At 55.8% G+C, this 22,456-nt stretch overlaps 2 protein-coding genes across 3 annotated transcripts in view; one reads left to right on the forward strand and one right to left on the reverse strand.

Annotated features, from left to right (window-relative positions):
- UBASH3A (ubiquitin associated and SH3 domain containing A) overlaps positions 1 to 438 on the reverse strand; it is a 41,461-nt gene extending 41,023 nt beyond the window's left edge. For both annotated transcript variants that reach the window (XM_047719520.1, XM_047719509.1), the window contains exon 1: positions 189 to 438. The gene's annotated coding sequence lies outside the window, so the exon portion shown is untranslated. The remainder of the gene's footprint in view (positions 1 to 188) is intronic.
- A 1,408-nt stretch (positions 439 to 1,846) lies between these two features.
- On the forward strand, positions 1,847 to 21,922 carry TMPRSS3 (transmembrane serine protease 3). The gene is made up of 12 exons (XM_047719532.1): positions 1,847 to 1,955; positions 6,771 to 6,881; positions 7,893 to 8,009; positions 8,408 to 8,531; positions 11,295 to 11,420; positions 12,585 to 12,628; positions 13,284 to 13,449; positions 14,148 to 14,317; positions 15,587 to 15,682; positions 18,277 to 18,419; positions 19,046 to 19,198; positions 21,526 to 21,922. Exons 1-12 carry the CDS (start codon positions 1,862 to 1,864, stop codon positions 21,541 to 21,543), a joined length of 1,362 nt encoding a protein of 453 aa, XP_047575488.1. The 5' UTR covers positions 1,847 to 1,861; the 3' UTR covers positions 21,544 to 21,922.
- Positions 21,923 to 22,456: the final 534 nt, after the last annotated feature.

Here is a 22,456-nt window from a genome sequence, read left to right on the forward strand (position 1 = left end):
AGCTGCGAGTCTAAGCTTGGACTCAATCACACGGAGAACCCCCCCCACCCCCACCCCGAGCCGGCATTTTGCCTGCCTCTCTTGGTGTGTTGGCTCAGCACCGGGCAGGACCTATCTGTTCTTTTATAAAAGGAGCATCTGTGTTCCAAAGACTCTCTTATGTGAAGTTTCTGAAAAGGTTCGCTTACCTTGCTTAGTAATTAAAGGCAAGTCACATTTTCCCCTCTCTGGTCTCTGCAGTCATCCCACCGACGGCCACCCGATAGCCTCATCCAGGTCGGGTTACACAGCAGCCCTCGATAATGCCATTTGCATTTGCGATGATTGAGCCGACAAGGCTGAGTGACTTGGGGAAGTATTTCCCGATTGGAAGAACCTGTTGGCAGCCTGCTTACCATCACGCTTGCTTTTATAATGAAAAAGGAAAATATTTCTGCTTTTAATGATGGCGGCCCCAGAAATGGTGAGTAAAGTGGGTCGGGGAGAAATCATGCTTCTGAGAGAGGGTTTCTCAACATTTCTGTGTGTTCTGAAACCGACCAAGGATGGCCCGTTTGGGAAGGGACTTCCGTGCCTAGGTTCAAGGTTTCAGAAAGCATTTTACCACTTGTTCTTACTCTGGTCATTAAGTTAGGCTGCGTCATTTGCCACATGCTGATGGTACGCGGCAAGTGTCAGCAAGGATCAGAAGCAAAAATGCCAGGTGTGAATTTACTAGTTTTCTAAGATTCTCTTCAGAGCCACTTTTGAGGTGGAGATGAAATAAATATTTTTAGTGCATAATCCTTGCTTCGATTTTCCCAAGACTGCCTGGAGCAGCATGAAGACAGAGTTTGCCTTAAATGGCTTTGTAGTTTCCTGTTGGATCTCCAACATTACAGCCAGTAAACAGAAATTAAAAAGGGGTGATTTAAGGATCTATGTTTATGTGACTGTTGGAACCTCCTTTAAGGAAGCAGGTTCCCAGAGAACTCGTGGCTGACTGATGAACTGGGAAGGTGAGTTGGGATTTATTTGGGAACATTCCGCCATTTCCTCGCTCACTCTGCCCCTCTTAGAGCCGCAGGAATGACTTTCGGAGGCTTCTGACCTCTCTGGCTTTGCGATAGGTGGAATTCTCTTGGAGGAAACAAAGCCCCAGTGTAGCTGGTGCAAGCCAGAGGTGCCCAGCTGCCCCCCCTTTGCCGTGTGGGGGACTGGGCACCTAGAGGGCATGGATACTTCCATCCTTAACTAGGTCACGCCTGCGCGAGCCAGGGAAGGGCTGTGTTTATGGGAAACTACAAATACTGTGGGTGACTGTCCCCTCCCTGGTGTCATCTACATTTTTTGGGCGTGGACACTGTGAGTATAAGAAACTTCTTATGGTTACAATAGGTTTCCCACAGGTGCAGACAAAGGGTTGAGTTTATGTGGGACAGAGAACAATGACAAAAAAAAAAAAAAAAGAAGGAAAGTGCTTTGAAAGTGAGTTATCTTCTGAAAAATAATAATGGTACAGTAATTTCCAAATCGTAAGAGGGTGTATCTCTGAAGATGGCTAGTCCTTTGATTTTAAGATCGGTAGAATACACAGTGAGAAAGTCATTATTTTAGCAGAATTAAGTTCATAGTTCTGCGTTAACTGCAAGTTTCTCTGTGACCTGTTGTGGCCCATGAAAAGAACTTGTTCTTCCTGGACAAAGAGTTTTGATCTACCGGTACCGAATGTGCTTTATGGGGATTGTTGGATTTCAAAGATTTAACGTGACAAAGATGCGCTTGACGCTAAAAATGTAAACAGGGGAGCAAACGCTGTCTGTTCTTCTTGGTGAAGGAGGTGGAGGTAGAGCCAGATCTCAGAGGTCCTGAGATAGTCACCATGGGGGAAAACGACCCGCCCGCGGCGGAGGCCCCCTTCTCCTTCAGATCACTTTTCGGACTTGAGGATTTGAAAATAAGTCCTGTTGTACCAGGTAGGTGGAACCCGGTGTGACTTTTGGGGAAGTGTCCCGAGTGTTCTTCCTCCGAGTGACACCGATTGCTTGCATTTCCTTGGGTTTATGGAGCCCTGGAGAGGGGGAGCATTAGATGGGGGCATCCCCTTGGTCAGCCCCTTGCCAACTCCCGGAGACAGAAGTTTACATTCTCTGGATGGAGGTTTTCAGAAATGCAGGCTCCTGTTGCCCCTGGGAGAGAGGGGTCAGGTCCCGCTGGAGAATCTCTGAGCCCCCCAGGGAGTCCTAAGAACCATCAGCTCTTCCAGGAAACTTAAAGTAAGCCCGGCATTGCCGAAGGTGTTTGATGCCTAGATTAAAATCCAGCCGCAGAAGACAAGAGCTGCTCTGAGCAACAGGGAGAGTTGGTTTTACAAATCGGTCTCAAATGCGGGACTTGTCCCAGTGAGCCGGTAAGCCGTGGCTCGCTGGTCCCAGGTACAGTCAGGAATGCTGACCTCGGGGGCTGAGAAGGGGGACACCTGGGGGGCTCTGGCTGAGGTTCCAGAAAGCATGGAGTGGGGGCTGCCCTAGTGATTCCTTTTAGACCCTCTGGGCAATGGAGGTTGGGGGTGGCAGAGAAGATGGGAGGTGGGAGGACAGGGTTTTAAGTAAGGGTAAGGACACACTATTTAAAAATACAGCTCAAAAATGAGTATAAATGTAAATTTAAAAGTACCCTGCTATCATCTGACCTCCAAGATTTACCTGGTTTTTATGTTTGCCTTCATTCTCTTCCTGTCCTTGCCCATAAGTATGCATTCTTGCGTATGAATAGGAACCCCAAAAATGACCTCGTGTCATTAGGTATATCATGATGGATAGGTATAGAAGGCGTTTTCCCATGTGCTACTTGGTTTTTGTAAATGCCTTTTGTTTATAACATCACAACATTCGATCAAGTAGATGTGTAATTCACGTAATTTAAAAGTCATCATTTGACATATAATTGTTCCCAATATTTTTATAGTACAAATAATACAAGCATGAATAACACTTTACGTATTCACTTCTGATTTCTCATTTCTTCATGATTAATTTCCAGTAGTGAGAATTCAGTAGTGCTTTAAATAAATAAGCAATGTATTGTTCATTGTAGAAATTTAGAAAAACACAGTCAAAGAGATTTTTTTAAAGTAACTCAGAATTTTATCATTACTCAGAAATAACCCTATTTGTGTTTTAGTATTGGATTTCTTGCCTTTTTCTGATCTACTTATCTCTATTTTTTGTTGGAAGTGGAATATTCTATTTTGAAGCTTTTTATCTCCCCCAAATGAAACAGTATCATGTTCTTCTTTCCATGGCATTAAATAATTAAATTTTCTTTAGGGGTTTGTAAACTATGGCCTGATGACCATATGTGGCCCACTACTTGGTTTTATAAATAAAGTTTTATTGGAACAGAGACACATTCGTATTTCAGCAATTGTCTCTGGCTGCCTTCATGCTGTAGTGGTTGAGCAGTAGCAACAAAGACCGTATGGACCATAAAGTTTAAAATATTTACTATCTGGTCCTTCACAGAGGAGGTTTGCCAACCCCCTTTCCCTATCATGGAACTAACGCTATACGTGTTCTGTCACCAGTTCCTTCTGAGGGGCGTTCAGGCTGTTTCCTATGCATCAGTATCATACACGTCCCCTCTCTAACTGTCCATGTAGGTAGAAACTTATGTACATCAATGATGACATCTTAACATAAATCTCTGGAAGTGGTCTTACTAGGTCAAAAATTTCACCCATTTTCAAGACTTTTGGTTCGTATTTCCCATCTGACTCTCAAAAAGTTTATGCAACATACACACCTATTGACTGACTGTAAGTGAAGGACCGTTTCCTTTCACCTTGGACTGCAGTGGGGATGCCCTAACAGCAATCATAATAAATATTGTGAGGTTGAGATGTCGTTACATTTGGTTGGCAGTTTTTCAAATTTCCAGAGAGGGTGAAGGTTTTTTTCCTGCGTGTCGATCATTTGCATTTCTTTTTTGAGGAGGTGCTATGCATTTTGCTTTTCATTCCATTCATTCATACCCTCAAAGACAGAACAAGGAGGGGAGCGGGTCCATGGTAACACTATAGGACACTATAGCAGAAGACCTGTAAGGGGCGAATGTGAATGATACAAAGGTTCTCACTGAGTACCAATCTTTGAGTCTATAATTAGGATGAATTTCCTAAATCTAACTCTTAGACACAGCAATTGGAGTGATAAGAGGTCATTCTTGGGGTTCCTGCAGATTTTTAAAGTGTAAGGGAATGTGGGTTCTCAGGAAGGGGAGTTCTTAATTTGGTTCAGGCTTCTGGGGGTGGGGAAGGCTGTAAAGAAGAGACTGGTCTGTTAACCCAAGACCACGAATTGGTTGTCCTGAAGGGAATTGGTCTCCCCTGTTGAGATAAAGCAACCTCCATTCTCACGATGTCATCCATTCACGCAATTTACTGATACAGTTGACCCTTGGACAACACAGGGGTGGGATTAGGTTGCTGCTCCTCACCTAGTCAAAAATCTACGTATAACTTTTGGCTCCCCCAGAACTTAACTACTAATAGCCTACTACTGATTGACCAGAAGCCTTCCTGATTACATAAACGCTCACTTGACAAGTATCTTGTGTGTTAACACGTATTATACACTGTGTTCTTACAATAAAGTAAGTGAGAGAAAAGAATGAGGTATTAAGAAAATCTCAGGGAAGAGAAAATACATGGTACTATTAAAAATCCATGTGTGAGTGCCCCTGAACAGTTCAAACCTGCATTGTTCAAGGGTCAGGGATCTTTATCAAGGACTGCTGTGTACCAGGTGTTGGTCTAGGCTCTGAGAACACAGCTGCAGAGCAAACCGCCTACTCAACCTGGCCAAGACAACACCTTGCCCTCTGCCTCGCCCTCTTCATTCTGAAACCTTCAAGCCACGGAGCGTGCGCCTTTCGTTATTCTCCTTAATTACTTCGTTCTTCCCTCTTCCTCATTCCTTCTCTTACTCTTCTCTTCTTCCCCTCCTCTCCCACCTCCTTCCCCCCATTTTTGTCTTCAAATTCCCTCCTTTTTAAGTAGCCCTGAATGATATTGACCATTTTATAAGCACACCCTTCATTGCCAGAGGGTGAAGCTCTGGGTTTCCAAAGTCAGGCAGGGGGAGATCTCTCAGCTCAACATCTCTAAGACTAGGGGAGGAGAGAAAGGGATATTCTGTCCCGAGTAACCATGTGCTGCGAAGAAAGCCGTCTCCCCTTCCCACATTCCCATCTTCCTCAGTGTACGTGGGGACAACTGTGGCATGGATGTATTTTCAGGTCTGATGAGATAATTTGCAGGACATGGCTTGTTCTCCTTGGAGTAAAAGTGCTGATGGAAATTCTCCTAGTTGCTCAGAGATGCTTGTAACTTTGGGCATCGTAATGCTTATATAGCATCCCATCTGCCTGGTTCTTTGGCAAGAGCTGGGACAGGTCTGGGGTTTACCTTACTTGCAAGCTAATAAGTCAGCCCGCCAGTTTGTGGATGCTGGCAAAAGACAAGAGACTCCCGGCTCGGACACAGAGGATGTTATTACGGCATGAGTGTCACATGCGTCCTGTTCGAGTCAGCTCCCCATGCCCGCCAAGTCCCATGAAGGTGACGTGGAATAGCCCAGGGACACACTGCATGCCGGGGGGGGGGGTCTGTAGCACACAAAGGAGCCCAGAACCAAGGCCAACTCAAATCTTTCATAATGGACTGCAAGCTCACCTGTACACAATTTGTCCCAAAGGAAGACATAGCATTTGTTAAGCCAGAAAGTAAGCAAGCCTGCTCCTTGCTCTGGAGAGAGATGTCATCTCTGTCTTCTAAGGCTGCTTGTTCTGCAAAGCATCCTCCAAGAGACGGTCTGGGACAAGGTTGTCTGTGTTGCCATGCACAAGACTCACGGAGAATGGGCTGCTACATCACCTCATGACCATCTTAGAGGTCCCAGCCCTCCCTCTTCTCAGAGTACCCTGTTTGGGTTTTACGGGTCACCCGTACAGGTCACTGTCCTCCATGGGGAAGCGTTTCTGGGCATCTGGGCTCCACTTGCCCCTGTACTACTTTCCTAGGGTTGTGGAGACAGAGGACGACAAACTAGGTGGCTTAGAAGAACACAGGTCTATTGTCTCAAGGTTCTGAGGACCAGAAGACCGAAACCCAGGTGCCAACAGGGCTGTGTTCTCGCTGAAACCCACAGGGAAACCCTCCTTTTCTCTCCCCAGCTTCTGGTGTTTGCTGATCATCTTTGGGGTTCCTTGGTTTGTAGGTTTGTCACCCCCCTTTCTGCCTGAACCTTCACATGGTGTATTGCCTGTGTCTCTTCACACCATTCCCTTCTGGGCATGTCTGTTTTGGGTTCAAATCTCCCCTTTTTAAAGGACACAAGTGAGATGAGATTAGACGCACATGATTATTTGTTTTAACTCGACAGCCCCTGTAAAAATTCCATTTCCAAACAAGACGATATTCTGAGGTCCTGGGGGTCCACACTTCAACATACTGCAGGGTGGACGGGTGGGGACACGTTTTGGTTAGTAACGCCATCCCCTAACCCGGGACGGTTGCAACTGGGTCGGGGTGGAGAGCCTGGGGCTGAGCCTCTGGAGGGTGTATCCCCAGATAGATGACCTTCGCTCTAACTACCCCGACTTTCTTTGGGCCAGAACATTCTCTGCTTTGAAGGGAGGAGGGCCGAATAGCTCAATTTCAAGTTTTATCTTATTCAAATCTGCCGCTCTGCGGCTTTCTGCTCTCTCCACGCCCCCTTGTCGGTTTCCAGACGCAGATGCGGTCGCGGCGCAGATCCTGTCCCTGCTGCCACTGCGTTTCTTCCCCATCATTGTCATTGGGATCATTGCCCTGATACTGGCACTGGCCATCGGGCTGGGCAGTGAGTACAATTCATTATTCAGTGGGCTCTCAAATGCCTGTTCAGGTGTTTAAACTTTGATGAGCCCCCTATGGCTCACACCATCAGGACGCTGCCCCCCAGCCTTAATTACTGGAGTTTTCTTTGCCTGCATGAACGTGGAGCCCGCCGGGGCCCGGGGGGTGGGGGAGGGCTGCTGGCCATTCTTGGGGCTTTGTCACTGAGGAGCCTGCCCAGTTAGAAGTGTCGAGAGGCAGCTGATGAAATGTGATTCTGTGGGCCTGGAGGGGGTGCGGGGCCGGGAGGAGGAGACAAGGAGGCCATTCACGCTGGGCCAAGCCTACCTGCTATTTTAAAAAGAGGTTCATGTAACTTTCGAGAAAGTGAGTCCTTCGGGCGGCTCTGATACAGAACACTGTCTCCTCTTCTCTTTCAAATAACCAGCCCCCTGCTCAGCTGTGGGGTCCCCGGTCCCGTCTCTTCTCGCCCAGGGTCGGAGATGACAGGCGGTGGCCTGGGGGGCCAAGGCGTCCTCACTCAGAACCCCCTGCTCAGCTGTGGGGTCCCCGGTCCTGTCTCTTCTCGCCCAGGGTCGGAGACGACAGGTGGTGGCCTGGGGGGCCGAGGCGTCCTCACTCGGAACCCCCTGCTCAGCTGTGGGGTCCCCGGTCCTGTCTCTTCTCGCCCAGGGTTGGAGACGACAGGCGGTGGCCTGGGGGGCTGAGGCGTCCTCACTCGGAACCCCCTGCTCAGCTGGCTCAGCCAGTCAGCCCACAGCCATGCGCTTTCTCTCTCGGCCTTGAGCCCCAGGCCTGGGGCTCGAGGCTACACACTGAGCCAAAGTGGGGTGTAGCAGCTTCACCCTCTGGGATTTGGGACAGAAACTGGGCTGAAGGAAAGTGGCTGCGATTTCAACGCAGGTTTCATTACTGATGGCCATGCTCGAGGCCACGGCGGCTGGGGATGGAGGTTAGTGTTGTGCACTGAGGAAGCCAGCCCGTCCTTGACACCCTGGTCCTCCCCTCTCCTCAGTCCACTTCGACTGTTCCGGAAAGTACAGGTGTCGCTCGTCCTTTAAGTGCATTGACCTGACAGCTCGATGCGACGGGGTCTCCGACTGCAGAGACGGGGAGGACGAGTACCGGTGCGGTAAGGCCAGGCTCCTCCTGTAGAAGGACACCCCAAACCTGACCTTACCCATCTGTGCAGTGAGATCCATGGGCCCAGATCCATGCCACGGTCAAGTCACGTCCTTAAGTGGGATCCCCCTGGCATTCGTCCTCAGGGGTGGCTGAGCTGGGAGCAAAGCGGGGGCTGTCCCTTGGGGCCAAAATTCGGTTGGGGAGAACACAGGGACGGAAGGAAGAGAGCTCAGGGGGTCCAGGCCATAGGAGCTGGCGCAGCCCCGCAGGGTGGGGGTGTTGTGGGGGAGGGGCAGGTCAGACTCAGCAGGGCGGGGACCTGAGCCAGCTGCAGAGAGACCTCTGCGCCCGTGGGCTCAGGCCCCGTGGGCGGCTCACGGACTCTTCCTCCCGTGTGCCGGGCAGTCCGCGTGAGCGGCCAGAACGCCGTGCTCCAGGTTTTCACAGCTGCTGCCTGGAGGACCGTCTGCTCTGACGACTGGAGAGGTCACCACGCTAACGTCGCCTGTGCCCAGCTGGGCTTTCCAAGGTAACTTCAAGGACATTTCCCGTGGATGGGTAAAGCATTTGATTGTGGTGACGATGGGGAGAGAGAGCCTCCTTTTAGGGGGCATTTATGGGGTGCCGCTGCCCGCCATCACAGCGCATCCCCATGCCGACCTCGACATCATCCCTGATCCCCTGGTGAGCACACCAGGCCCCCGCACGCTAAGTGGTTCGGTCAAGGTCACGTGGGAAGGGACACGTTTGGGGGCGTCTCATGGTCGGGACAGGACCCCAGACCCCAGATGCACACAGGAAATATGGAACTTCCAAGCCAAAGACTAAGCCCCCAGAGGCTCGGGCTGCATTCACAGGGTACCTACAGGGCCCCCACACGCTGGGTGCTGGCAGCACCCCAGGCGGGCACACACACTTCCAAGGAGCCCCAAAGAACCAAGTTGGAAACACCCGCCACATAGTGAAAGCACAGTCCCTTCCCACAGTTATTTGGAAAGATGTCGAAGGGACAGCTCTGGCAGTGGGGTCTTCACTTCTCAGTGTTTGGTTTTGTCCCGGGACGTTGTGCACTGAGGAGACACACGTCTCTCCTCTCTCCTGGCCCCTCCTCTGACCCCCGACCACGCTGTCCTCCGTGGCCTCTCACCACAGCACCGCAGCCCCTTTCGCTCTTGGCCCCAGATTCAAAGTGGGCTCTCTGTGTTCCCACGCTCCTGGGCGTTTGCGCCCGAGTCCCCGTGTCCCTGGCCCAGTCCTCCGACCCCGGCATCAAAGCCGGAAACCGCTTGAAGTCCAGGGAATCTCGGTTTCTAGGTCTGGGGCATGTTTGTCTCTGCTCCTTCCTCCAGTGCCTGATGCACCCCAGCGTCCCCCAGCCTGTGTCCCTACACCGCATCCCTCTCACCTCCTGACAGCCTGCACTCAGGAATCAGCTCGGTCCAGCTGGGGACAGCGGCTGAGCCACACACACGGGGCTGTGGATCGCACCCCCATAGACAGGGAGGAGGGGCTTCACAGCCCACGTGCAGGCACACGTGCACGCGCATGTACCACACGCACGCACAGCTACATTACTCGTATGGATGCATACACAATACCCCCATTGCACAAACACTAAGTCACGCACCCGTGCACACTCACACGCCTCACGAACACACCTGTGCACACTCACGTGCCTCACGCACACACCTGTGCTCACACGTACACACACCGCCACCTCTGTGAACGAAGGAAAGCTTCCCCAGGCATCTCTGTTCCCTCAGGAGGCCCTTTCTTGGACTTTGGGGGGCATCCCTACCGCTCTCCAGCTCTCCTCCCTCTCCCTCCTGGAATGCTCCCCCTTCCCCTGAACCCCCAGGCCCCCCTCTCCCATGCAGTAGGGCCCAGAGACTCCTCTCCCTCAGATTCCCATCCGCCCACCCAGAGACGGTCCCTCCTGCCCTCCGCGTGCCCCCTTGGGGGGAATCTAGCCAACGCCGTTTCCCCAGGCGGCCCCTCAGCACGGCCTGCTTCCCTCCCCGTGAACCCGCTCTGCCCTCCACATCGACGCTCCCATTCCGAGATTGACTTCCGTAGCCTTCTCCTTCCTACTCCTCTCCCGAAAGCCCTTCTTTGATCTCTGTGGGCAGAATCCCATGTCAGCTGTCTGTGATGGCAGCCAAAGGGGAGACTGTCAAGCAGGATGGCCTGGGTTCGAATCCTCAGTCCTCAGCCCAGTCCCCTGACTTGGCCTCGGAAACAGGGACAACAGTAGGACCTGCTCTGAAGGGTGGGGTGCGGTTCGCGTCAGAGCGAGCCGGGCACACAGGAACGTCCTGGGAGAGCTGGCCGCTGTGATGGTCACGACCCCCTGGAGACTGGGCCGTTTTCCGGGGATCCCAGGGTGGCCCTCAGGGCCCCTGTGTGTCCCATAGCTCTCTGTCTCGTCTCGGGAGCTCATCCTCGGGCGCCTGCCCTATCGGTGGCAGAACCGTCCCCACCAGGGCTGGGAGGGCCCTTGTCCCCCAGACTCAAACTCGACGCAACCTCGTCTGCATCTACTCCCCCGCGCATGGCATCTCCGTAACGGGATGCAATCCTGTTTGATAAACCGTGTGTTCGTGAGCGAAACCACCAGCTGCTTCATGTTTCGTTCGTTCCGTGAGAAAAGGGGAGGACGCTTGTCACCCATCTCGTAACTCTTCCAACACCTGATTTTTTTTTTTTTTTTTTTAAAGATCATGGCTTCTTTACCCTCATTCTCCAGACCTGTCTCTGGACACTTTCATCATTTGCTGGGGCGCCCTGAGCCTTTTCCTTCTGTGCTCATCTCTCTCCAGTGGGAACCCCCCCAGCTCTGGCTTTCGTTGTCCCCAACCTATGGCCCTTGGGTGCTCGGCACCCCCACTCTGATCCCGCCCAAAAATTCTCCGCCGAGTTCTGTGTTCTGCTCTGTCTGGGGCTCATGTCAGGCCAAGCAAGGGTCAGCTCAGCTGGATACGTCGAGGTGGGGCTTGGCTACATCAGGGAGTGGTCTCCCTGGCGCATGTCAGGAGCCTGCGGCGGGTGGAGGGGCCATGGGGGCCCACGAGGACCCAAGAGACTTGTGAGTGGGGTGGGGACCCGGTGGTCTGTGGGCCCAGACAGTACAAGGTCTGCAGTGGCTTCCTAAGCCAGCAAAGGAGCTGCTGATGGATGGAGGGGTGGGACTGACATCGCCCGGTAGGACCCGGGTAGCCCCGGGACTGAGCGCTGGCTGGTTGGAGCCCGGAGTACATCCCGCGTCGGGTCTGCGTTTCCGATGTGCTTGCAGCTATGTGAGTTCGGACACCCTCAGCGTGGGCTTGCTCGAGGAGCGGCTCCGGGAGGACTTTGCGTCCGTCAATCATCTCCTGCCCGACGACAAGGTGACAGCTCTGCACCATTCCGTGTACGCGAGGTGAGCGGCCGGGCAGGGCGGTCGTCTGCACAGTGTCCCCGCTGGCTTTGCTGAGCCGTGCACGGCCCCACGAGGACCCAAGGGACGTGAGAGTGTCTTTCTCCAAATGCAAGGCGGGGGCTTGGCTGCCTCGCTTAGACTGGAGGGAGGGAGCACCACGCGGGATGCGGGAACCCAGCCTGGAATGGCAGATAGGGCCTGACAGAGAGAGGGAGGAAGGGGCACCGTGTGCGTCCTGCTGTTCTCATCGTGGGCAGCAGGGGTGTGTGCGGACAGGGGCAGAGGGGCAAGGAAACTAGAAAGTATTACAGAGTATGGTAACGTTTACCGTTCGTGTTCCGTGTTTCCCCCGAGGACTCACGAGAAAGGTGAAATGAGGTGCCCGTAAGTGACAGAACCCTCAGCCTAGCGTGTCCCCTGCCTCTACAGTTAGGCGTCCCCGTAGGCTCTTCCTGACACTTGGGACCAAATCCCAGGAGCGTGTCCTCCGCTCTGGGAAACAACAGCTTCTCAGCCTGTCCATTGTGTAATTGATTGTCACTCGGGGACCCACATGCAATTTGTGGGGACAGCTCATCGCTTAGGTCCTAAAACCTCGGTCTGGTGACGCCCCCATTTTCTTGCATGATTTCACGAGTGGACTGGGGCTCTAAATGCAGGATGAGTCACAAAGGGACGCAGTGGGTTATAAGCAAAGCACATTCCCTGCTCCCCTCCCCCCATGCAAGGGCGAGCATGTGTCATTTCGCAGGGGGAGGGGACAGCAGTGTGACCCAGGCTGCAAGGACTTGGTGCCAGGAGAGGCTGCCACGCTGTCCCAAGGGCACTCTGTGTCCTCCAGGGGCCAGCGAAGAAGCCTGGGGTGAAGCTGGCCTGTAGACGACGGCAGTGACGTTTCTGTCGTAGAGCCCCTCCCATGCGTCCTGTCCTCAGCTGCGCAGAGCTCGGAAGCAGTCACCTGTCACACAGCACTGCACTGTGGCCAAAAGTTTTGGGATGAATGTGTGACCTCACTCGCGTGCATTTATAAAAAAATACAGACTAAAATTGCCATCTGTATTTAAGAGCGGGGAATAGAGTCCGGTTTTCTTTTACCCCAAGACTAAGTTTAGAAAAGTGCTCGCCCGTGGGCACTTACCGCAAGCCCCCTCTTTTGTTCCTCAGGGAGGGCTGCGCCTCGGGCCGTGTGGTTACCTTGCAGTGCACGGGTGAGCCATCTCACAGGGCAGAGGAGCCGAAGCCCGCACTCGCTCACGCACTCCGTCTCCCCCGCCTGCTCGGTCTGCTCGGGTCCCTCATCCTGGGTGCCAGCGGGGAGCCCTGCGGACCCCACCTGATGGAGGAAGAGAGTGTGCCTCCAATGGGCAGGGGGGAGGCAGCCCAGACCTGCTCCTCAACGGCAGATAGGACCGTGGTCCGTGATGCCCTGTCACCGCGGTGGCTCTGGCAGCCTGACTCGCTGTCACTTTCTCCCCCTGCCCACCTCAAGGAGGAGTGGGCCCAGGCTGCTCAGTGCCCCGGGCTCCCTGCCTGGTGTCCACACTGCAGGGGTGAGGTCTGGAGTCAGGCAGGTGCCCACTAGCCCTGCATTACTGAGGAGAGGGCTGCACAAGGTTCCCACACACCTGGCGAGTTGTGGTCCTACTGGGGTCACGGGCATCATGGTGAAGGGCGCGGCCAGCACTGGCTCTTCCCCCCGCACCTCCACCTCTGCTCCTACCCTCTCCCCTCCCAGCTCTCGTCCTGGGCTGTGAGCTCTGCAAGGACAGCAGGCCGACGGGGGTGGGGGAGTCTGTGGCGGTGACAGCAGGTTCCCTAGAAAGGTCTGTGGGATCGACCCCAGCCCTCGTTCTCCCTCTGCAGTCTGTGGTCTGAGAATGGGCTACAGCTCGCGCATCGTGGGTGGAAACGTGTCCTCGCTCATGCAGTGGCCGTGGCAGGCCAGCCTTCAGTTCCAGGGCTATCACCTGTGCGGGGGCTCCGTCATCACCCCCGTGTGGATTGTCACCGCCGCGCACTGCGTCTATGAGTGAGTACTCGTTGCCCGCGCACCCTGGCCTGCACTGGGGGCGCTAGGCTGGGGTCGGTTCCAGCGGTCAGCAGCAGCTCCAGAGAACAGGAAGCCAGCCAGATTGTCCCAAAGTAATGTCCCACGGAGGGGACGCATCCCTGTCGCTGCTGGCTGTGATCGGTAACCCTGAGCTCATTCTAAGGATGTCAGACCTGCCGCTCCTACAGAAAAGGTAGAAAGCTCTGGGCTGAATCTTTTGTCCAGGAGGGAAACCTCCAGCCTCCCTCTTGCTACTTAACGGGGAGCTTGCTGTGGCCAAGAGAGTGAAAGGGGCCTCTGGCCGCATGGGCACTGGGGTCCCAGGCCGTGTCTCGAGGAACCTGAGCACAGGGAAAAAACCACAGGAAGATTCCCAAGCACAGAGGAGAATTCTCCGTTTTTGTTTCTGTTTTGGCTGCTGTCTGACGGAGAACGGGCTCTGACGGACCCCTCGGACACAGAGAAGTCCGGAGACGCAGGCACCGAGGCTTGCCTGGGGGCTGTTCGGGCGGGTCTCTGCTCCTGCAGGGCGCCGGACCCTCGGTCGGGCCGAGCATCTGCAAGCAGGGAGCGCGGCCGTCTCGGCCACCGCCTGGCCCTGCGTCTCCAGACCTTCGCGGTCCACGGGTTAACATTCTGGGGGAGCCGCTGCTTCACTCTCCGCCTTCTCATTTCAGCCTGTATCTCCCCAAGTCCTGGACGATCCAGGTGGGGCTGGTGTCCCTGCTGGACAGTCCCGCACCTTCCCATCTGGTGGAGAAAATCATCTACCACAGCAAGTACAAACCCAAGAGGCTGGGAAACGACATCGCGCTCATGAAGCTGGCCGGGCCGCTCACCTTCAGCGGTATGTCCGGGGTCCCTCCCGCTCTGTTGCTTTCCGTTCCTTCAGGAGAGGTTGTAGTCACCCCCGAAGCCTTTTTCTGAAGCCGCTTTGCTGTCCTCGCGGGCAGTTCCAGGAGCTTACCCGCTTCCCCGCCGGCCATGGGGGTCACCTTTCCTCACTGAAGTTGTGATTTTCCTGGTTCTTGGAAATTTCTGACAGCATTCTGGACACCGGGCTACTGCATCAGGAGACGTGGGGTCCATTTACCTCTTCAACTTCCGCAGGAGGTCCCCGTTGTGGTTCCCACGTGTGACTTGCCTATGTTGTGGGTGGTGCTTCTGCGGACATTTGATTTTAGAGACCTGTGGTCCGAGTTTGGTCAGCTCAGTTCGTGCTGGGACGATGTTCTTCCTGCTGGTGCCAGCTGGAGATGAGAGGGACTTCCCCAGGCCAGGTCACGGGTGCCTCTAGGTGGTAGAAGGGGGTCGGTGGCCCCACGGGCTCAGAGTTCCTACCTACCCAGGAGCTTATTCTAGACCAGAGCACATGGGATAGAACTTCCAAACGCTTTGCAGAGACAAAGGATTAGGACCCTACTCTTAAGCACACCCAAGCCCCTTCGCCTTGCCCAGTGCACGGCCACGTGGAGTGTTGGCACAGGCATATTGAATGGGCCCTGATGCTGCGGAATCCTGGCCCAGGGTCCGCGTGTTCACCACACTGCGCACTGAATGTTCTCTTGTAATGCTCTGGAATGCGTGTTTCTGGAGAAGCAAAGAGAAATTGTAACGGTGACATTTGTTTATTATTATTGTGGTTCTTGGTTATAAAAATGAGGGGCCGACGTCTGCACTTTGATAAAAGTAGGTGAGTGCTAATGACTTCTCTGTCTTTCCATTACCGTCCCGTGAGGAAATGCTTAGCGCGTCGCCTAGCATGTTCCTGAGACAGCCTTGCGGCAGCCGTGACACTGTCTCTGCTGGAGGGTGTATGTGACACAGCCCGTGGGGACAGGCCAGCTTCTTGCCTCCAGGTGGGCCAGGCAGGACCACAGCAGGCACGAGGGGATGTTTCATAAGGCAATGCGGCCGTGGTCCAGACCAGCAGTGGGCAGGTTAGGGCCCTCGGTCCCAATCCGACTCTGCCTGGTAGCTTTCAGACCAGTCAAGGGCTTGACTTTTCTTTGGGAAGTCGTTTGAGCTTTTCAGAGAGGTGGACTTTGGGGACATTGACTGTTTTCTTGGATGAGTGCTTCAACTGAGTTCAAGGCTGCTGTCTCCCCCGCAACAGACATGATCCAGCCGGTCTGCCTGCCCAACTCCGAAGAAAACTTTCCTGACGGAAAAATGTGCTGGACGTCAGGATGGGGGGCCACAGAGGATGGAGGTCAGTCACCCGAAATCAAGATTCCAAGTCCAGGGAGCCCAGAGGCATGAGGCCTGGGGTGGACGCCCACCATGACATTCTGCCCTTCGTGTCTCTGTGTGGCGTCCCCATGGGAGGCCCACACGTCCCAGGCAAGGGGTATGCGTCTGCTGCTGGACACATGCTCTCAGCAGAGTGGTTGTGGGTCAGAGTCATGGTTCTATTTGTCTTGGGGCATGAAATTGCAGACTTTGCCCGGAGAGAAATAAATGGAAAAGGAGGACTGGGGACACCCCGTGTTGGGAAGATATTCACTAAATCGTCAGACGGCTCTCCCTCCTCCTCCCCACTGTGCTAGCAAAGCACATAAGGAGCCCACAGAGAACCCCTCCCAAGGTTTATTCAGAAAGCCAATGTCTGTAACCGGTGAGGGATTTTCCTCTTGTGGGAGGTTGGAAGACGTCTTATTTCATTAGCAGAAGCAGACGTACGGAAACTTAGTCTATAATCATAATGGAAGTAGTCACCCTAATGAGAAGAGGGCATGCCCCTGGAACGCAGCCCGTCCTGTCGGGGTGGGGCACCCCTGTGCTCATCACTCAGAGGTTTTCCATCAATTCCTTTCCTTCTGGTAGGAAAGGTAGGAGTTCCTTGAAGGGGGGAGAGTGGCAATCGTAACAAAGCTCCACGAACAGAGGGGCTTAGCCAGCAGGACTCATTCCCTCTGGAGCCCAGAAGTCTGAGATCAAGGTGTCTCAGGGCTGGTTCCTTCCCGGGACTCCGAGGGTGAAGAAGCAGCCCCTGGCTTCTCCTGCAGCTGCCAATGGCTCCAGCCGTCCTTGGCGTAGACACAACCCTACAGTCTCTGCCTTATCTTCCTGTGCCCCCACCCCAGCCCTGTGTGTCAAGTCTCTCTCCCCTTTCTCTTAGAAGGAAACCCGTCTTTGGACTTAAAGCCCACCCTAAATCTGGGATGACCTCATCTTGAGGTTCTTACCTTGGTTACACCTGCGAAGACCCTACTCCAAATAAGGCATGTGCTAAGTTTGCAGGTGAACATGGTTTGGGGGGGGGTCCCACTCACCCCAGTACAGCAAGTTCAGTATTTTCCTTCTAAGGCTTATTAGTGGAGTCTGCCCCTCCCTGAATGTCCGCGGTGCACGACGCTTCCCCAGATCTGCCGCGTCGGTCTTCTTCCCCAGGGCAGGGTCTCGTCCCCCTGTCCAGCCGTGTCCTCTTGTCCGTATTGGAGGCTTCCTCCACGGACCGGTCGAGCTCCGCTCCGCCACGTACCGGTGCTGAGCTGGGCGTCTCCATGCGATGCTGCCGGCTCCTCGCAGCAGCCCCTCGGCAGGAAGTCGTCTTCATGGCTGTCGTGAGGGCGAGGAGCCTGGGGCAAGGGGAGCTGAGCCCCTGCCTGGGCTCCCATGACCAGGTGGAGGGAGGTCTGGGCTTCCATGTCCATGCTCCCCCCACGGCCCTCTCCACCTCGTTTCTCAGGACTTGCGGCATCAGAAGATTAGTTTTTCACTTCGCTCGATCCTGTGGAGCGAGTAGGGACAGGCGGCACTCTCAGCTGAGCTCTGGGCAGTGGTCCCCGGCACGCGGGGTGTGGGTGGAGTGGAGAAGCCCGCGCAGAAGACGGGGTGCGGCTCGCACTCAGAGAACTCTTCAAGTGTGGGTTTGAGGCGTGCTGACCCACACCCCACCTGCTGACACGTGCTAGACACGTGCTCTGCTTTCAGCCTATAGAGCATAAAGATACCCGGTTGCAAACAGATCCGGTTAGAGGTGCGGATCCCTTCGGGTCGATGGTTGGGCTGACCCGACAGTGGACGCGTCATTTCCTATTGCTGTGGCAGCAAGACCAGACTCACTGGTTTCGACCCCAGGAACATGGTGGTTACGGTTCCGGAGGCCAGGCCTCCTCGTCCCTCTACCCAGGCTGTCAGAAGGGCTGGTCCCTCCTGGAGGCTCTGAAGGAGGGTCTGTTTCCTGGCCTTTTCTAGGGTCAGGGGCTGCCTGCTGGTCTTGCCTCCATCCTCACAGGGGGCCAGGCAGTGTCCCCCGTGCCCCCCCCCCCACCGTCTGACCTCTGCCCCACTCTCATGTCTCCTCTGACGCTTGTGGTCCCATTAAGAACTCACCAGACAGCCCAGGATCGTGTCCCCATCTCAGGGCCCTTCTGCCGTAGAGGGTGACTCAGACACCTTTGGGAGGACACTTCTCTGCTGACCACACGGAGGTTCCGTGGGCCCCTGCGCCCGTGTCCTTCACAGGCCTCTGTTTCCCTTCTGTAACCTGGGTTGTTCTAAGGACCGAACAGGCCAGTGTGGGTCGAGAGCTTGGCCCAGGGCGGATCCTGGGGGGTCCCTGATGGCTTCTGCCGTCCCACCTCCTCCTGCATTGGCCACTTTAGGGGAGTGCGTGGTCCAGACATGAAGCAGCAGGGCTGCCCGGCCCGCTCATCGGGGAGCTCGCCACGGACTACGCACTGGCCACCTCCAGGAGTGGCCTCCTCTGCCACCAGAGTGTGGTGGCGTGGCCCCGCCCCGGGGGTGCCCTGAATTCCCAGCAGGGCCCCTTCTGCAGGTACTGCCCTCTCTCTGACACAGGGGACGGCTCCCCTGTCCTCAACCACGCAGCCGTGCCTTTGCTCTCCAACAAGATCTGCAACCACAGAGACGTGTATGGTGGCATCATCTCGCCCTCCATGCTCTGTGCCGGCTACTTGAAGGGTGGCGTGGACAGCTGTCAGGTAGGGGCCCCTGGGGACCTCCGGGTGCCCCAGCAGCAGGGGGGCTCTGGACGGTGACCCAGCCCGTGGGACGGGCCACGGCCAGCATTTCCATGACTGGCTGAAAAGCAAATTTACAGGGTGCGGGGAAGACATTTGCTCGAGATAGCACTCCCTCTCCTGGCCAGCGGCCCAGTGTACCCGGCACTCCCGTTCTGCCTGTGTGCTGGCGGCAGGAGCGGTCTCAGGGTACTTCCCGCTCCCAGCCCTGGTTCTCAGAGTTTGCAGGGGGGTACAGGGGGGCTGTAGGCGGGTGGGAACTGGCCAGTCTGGCCTCCAGAGCCTCAGTGAGTGAGACTCCAACACCGCGGGGGTCCAGCCCGGCCAGGCAGACCCTCCCTCTAGTTTGCTTCCGAGGCTGTGTCCATCTGCCTCGACCTTCACGGGGTCAGCGCCTCTAGAATCCGGCAGGGACACAGCTTGGGGAGACGATCCCTGGGGGGCCAAGGACTCCTCTGTTCGGGGTTTCCAGCATGAGTCCTCGGAGACGGGGGTGTGAGCACGGAGCCGAGTTCGTGATAGGAAGGGGGGGATCCTGGTGTGGAGACAAAGGACACCCCCACAGCGCGTCTTTCCTCACCATCCAGGGCGACAGCGGGGGGCCACTGGTGTGTCAGGAGCGGAGGGTGTGGAAGCTGGTGGGAGCGACGAGCTTCGGCATCGGCTGTGCCGACGTGAACAAGCCCGGGGTCTACACGCGCATCACCTCCTTCCTGGACTGGATTCACGAGCAGATGGAGGTGGGTGCCGCTCACGCTGGTCCCCGTCGTTCGCCTCCAGCGTCCTTTTCTGTGGCCCCAGGACTGCCTGGGTTGGTCCAGCGAGAGGTGCCCTGTGACCTCTGGGTGTCAGATGTGAGCATGGCCAGTCCCACCGGCAAGGCTCTGTGCGGGATGGATGGGCCTGGGGGATGGGTGCATGTCGGGCGGCCACGGCAGGGACACGAAGGATGAACTTCCTCCACCAGGTGGGGAGAAGAGGAGGGGTGACGGAGAAGGAGACCCTGGGGAGGGGGGTGAGTCCAGTGGGCCTGCGTGCATAGAGTTGAGGGTGGACAAGGTGCAGAGAGTGGGTGAGGGTCTAAGCTGCAGGCCCCCGGCACCCTCTGAAGAATCTGGACCTGGCTAAGAGCCAGGGATGGGCTGGACAGTCTCTGATCTCGGGGGGCCTGGGGAGCTCTGGGCTTTGGGGGAGCTTCCCTGAAGGGAGGTGCTGCAGGAGGGAGACAGGTCAGGGAGGCCGGCTTCCAGGACCAGGGCGGGCAGGAGAAGGGAGTGGCCCAGGCAGACGGGGTGGGAGGGGGACGGCCTCCCCTGGGGGAGCAGGCCGGAGTGGCGGGGGGGCCGGCCACGCAGGAAGCCCCAGCAGCGCGGCCTTCTACATTGCGGACCCCCAGCACATATTTGCTGGCTTGCCCTCCGACGCTGAGCCCACATCACGCCTTGGACTTGTTTCAAAGAACATGGGATTTGCCTTTTGTTTTCAAAATTATGGCCAAATATACGTGACATAAAGTTAACCATTTTCAAGTGGACAATCTGGGGGCCTAGCATCCTCGGGGAGCTGTGTAGCCCACACCTCGAGGCTCTGATGTTCCAGGACCCGTTTCACAACGTCATCAAGCCGTCCCTCCCCCGCCCCCGCTCCACCCCCCTCCCCGCACCCCCCAGCGGGTCTCCAGCAGCCATCATCTGCTCCTTTCTCTCCATCAGAGACCTTGTAGAACGCTCCTTTCAACCAGAAACAACAGGCTAGGGAAGGCATGAAGCCGCTCCCGGGCCCTGGACGTCAGGTTCTGCTTCTGCTGGGAATTTTTGCTTTGAAGGAAAAGCTGCGTCAGGGCTGCCCCGTCCCTGCTGAGGCCTGTTTTGACTCCTGGCCCCACCGTGCCACCGCACTGTCCATCCTCTGTAGGCTCGGATGGTTCCTACCCCAGGGCTGGCTCCTGGCAAAGCAGTGCTAGAAGACAGGCCTTTTCCAGAAACGCGTGCTGGCTCTCATTTTGTGAGCCAGGGAGCACCACTGAGGGACACGTAACACCCTTAAGCACAAAATTCAGCCCACACCCATCAACCTCTTTGGAAGCAAGAGAACAGACGTTTGCAAGAGCAGCGCCCCCCCCAGCCCCGCCCCCTCTTAGGCGGAACCCCTGGGGTACAGATGGCCGTGGGAGCGGGGGATGAAGGGTGGGAAAGGGTGGGTCACCCACAGAGGCTGCGGAAGTGCTCCCTCCACGCAGCCCTGCTCTGGCACAGACGGTCCTCGCGCCCAAGCTAGTTGTCATGAAAGTCAAGCTGGAAACAGGTGTGCGCTGAGGATCCCCAGGAGCCCCGTGTGGTTGTGGATGTGTGGTGAGGGCCCTGGCGATTCTGATGCACGGGGCCTTCAAGGGAAGACTCTAGGGAAACACCGGTGGGGACCCCGTGTCTACTTGGGAGGGCTTAAAAAGAGCTTCCATCCCCTCCCTGCACCTGGATCCGTGCTCCCCCTGCCCCGATGAGCATGTCCATGAGTGATGGACAGATGGTGGCTGGGGGCCTCCTGGAGGCCTGAGACACCACCACTGGCTGCCTCGGGTCCCCTGGGGGCCAGTGTGAGAGTCGCCCTTTAGCAAGTCTCTTCAGATGTCCGGGGAGAGGGGAAGACCCAGAAGAGGCTTCCCTTCCCATGGGAGCTTTTCCAGAGGTCTGCATTTTTGGTTGTTTCTTTTGACTATTCCCATGGGCCTTCCAAGGGCCCACATGGGTTGAGGGATATTGGCCCGGTCATCCGCTGGCGCGGGACTGCCTGCTTTCGTCCACTGTGCTCTGCACAGGGGCCATAAAACAAACCTGCTTTGCTCCAAACCGGGACTTAGGACCTCAGTGTGAGGGTTGGAAAGGCCACATGGTGGCTAAGGAAAGCACCCCCAGTCAGGCCTCCTCTAGCAGAGGCCAGCTGTGTCCCCCATGCAGGGCGGGGACCTGTCCACGCTCACTCAGGGCCAAATGTGGGTGCCTGCTCTGTCTCAGGGTGAGGGGTCGGCCTCAAGTGTGACAGAAGGTGACGGCTGTGTTTTCATTTCCAGAGGGACCTGAAAACCTGAACAGGAGGGGACAGGATGCCACCTTGACTTCCTGCCTGACGGAGATGCTCCACCCTTCCATGGGTCCCTGGGTGGAAACTCCCAACGGGAGGAGGGAGCCTTCGGTGCTCTTCTTTTTGGCCGCACCCGCAGAGCCAAAAGAAGGAGCACCTTTCTGTCCCTCCACGTCTGGAACCACCTGCTTCCAGCTCCTCCACAAGCTGCTAGGGGCCTCAGCTAACGTGACCTTTGTGCTCTGTGACCTTCGCTGAGAACAGAAGCGGGAACGCCTCCGTGGTGTGACCTTGTCCCCCTCGTCCATTCAGTTTTCTCAGCCCCCGGGCACAGGCGAATCCCACACAAACAACGCGGGAACTCAGTAAGGACACGCGCCCAGAGCCGCGGGGTGCGACATCGCTGTCTGCATGTCTTTATCCCTAGGCGCTGGAGCAACCCAGAACTTCCTACTTCCAAGGTCCCTGTCTGCATGTGGGACCTTCATCTGGAGGGATTAGTGGCAAGGGTTAGCTGTATTCTTTCTTCCCCGCTGTTGGTGCATTATTTGTCTCTTGTTTCCAAAGGATGCGTGTTCCCACAACGCACCCATCAGTCCGAGCTTGTAGGATGGATCCTGACCGCTCGCTCACTGGGCTCCCAAGCCTGACTGGAGAGTCAGTACTCTGATCTCCTCCATACATGATGTCGGTTTTGCATTTCCCTGCTGAAACAGGTTTCTTTCTTTGTGTGTGTGTGTGTTTTAATGATTTTATGTATTTATTTAAGAGAGAGGGAGACAGCGAGAGCATGAACAGGGGGAGGGGCAGAGGGGGAGGGAGAAGCAGGCTCCCCGCTGAGCAGGGAGCCCGATGCGGGACTCGATCCCAGGACCCCAGGATCATGACCTGAGCTGGAGGCTGACACTTCACCGACAGAG

This window comes from Lutra lutra, chromosome 1 (assembly GCF_902655055.1).
Source record: "Lutra lutra chromosome 1, mLutLut1.2, whole genome shotgun sequence".
NCBI classification, from domain to species: domain Eukaryota; kingdom Metazoa; phylum Chordata; class Mammalia; order Carnivora; family Mustelidae; genus Lutra; species Lutra lutra.

Bases quoted from the DNA above. Each gene is read 5' to 3' on its own strand.
- TMPRSS3 (XM_047719532.1), top strand. From the start codon at position 1,862: ATGGGGGAAAACGACCCGCCCGCGGCGGAGGCCCCCTTCTCCTTCAGA. The intron at 12,629-13,283 runs GTGAGCCATCTC...CTCCCTCTGCAG, and splicing joins GGTTACCTTGCAGTGCACGG to TCTGTGGTCTGAGAATGGGC. The intron at 14,318-15,586 runs GTATGTCCGGGG...CCCCCGCAACAG, and splicing joins CGGGCCGCTCACCTTCAGCG to ACATGATCCAGCCGGTCTGC.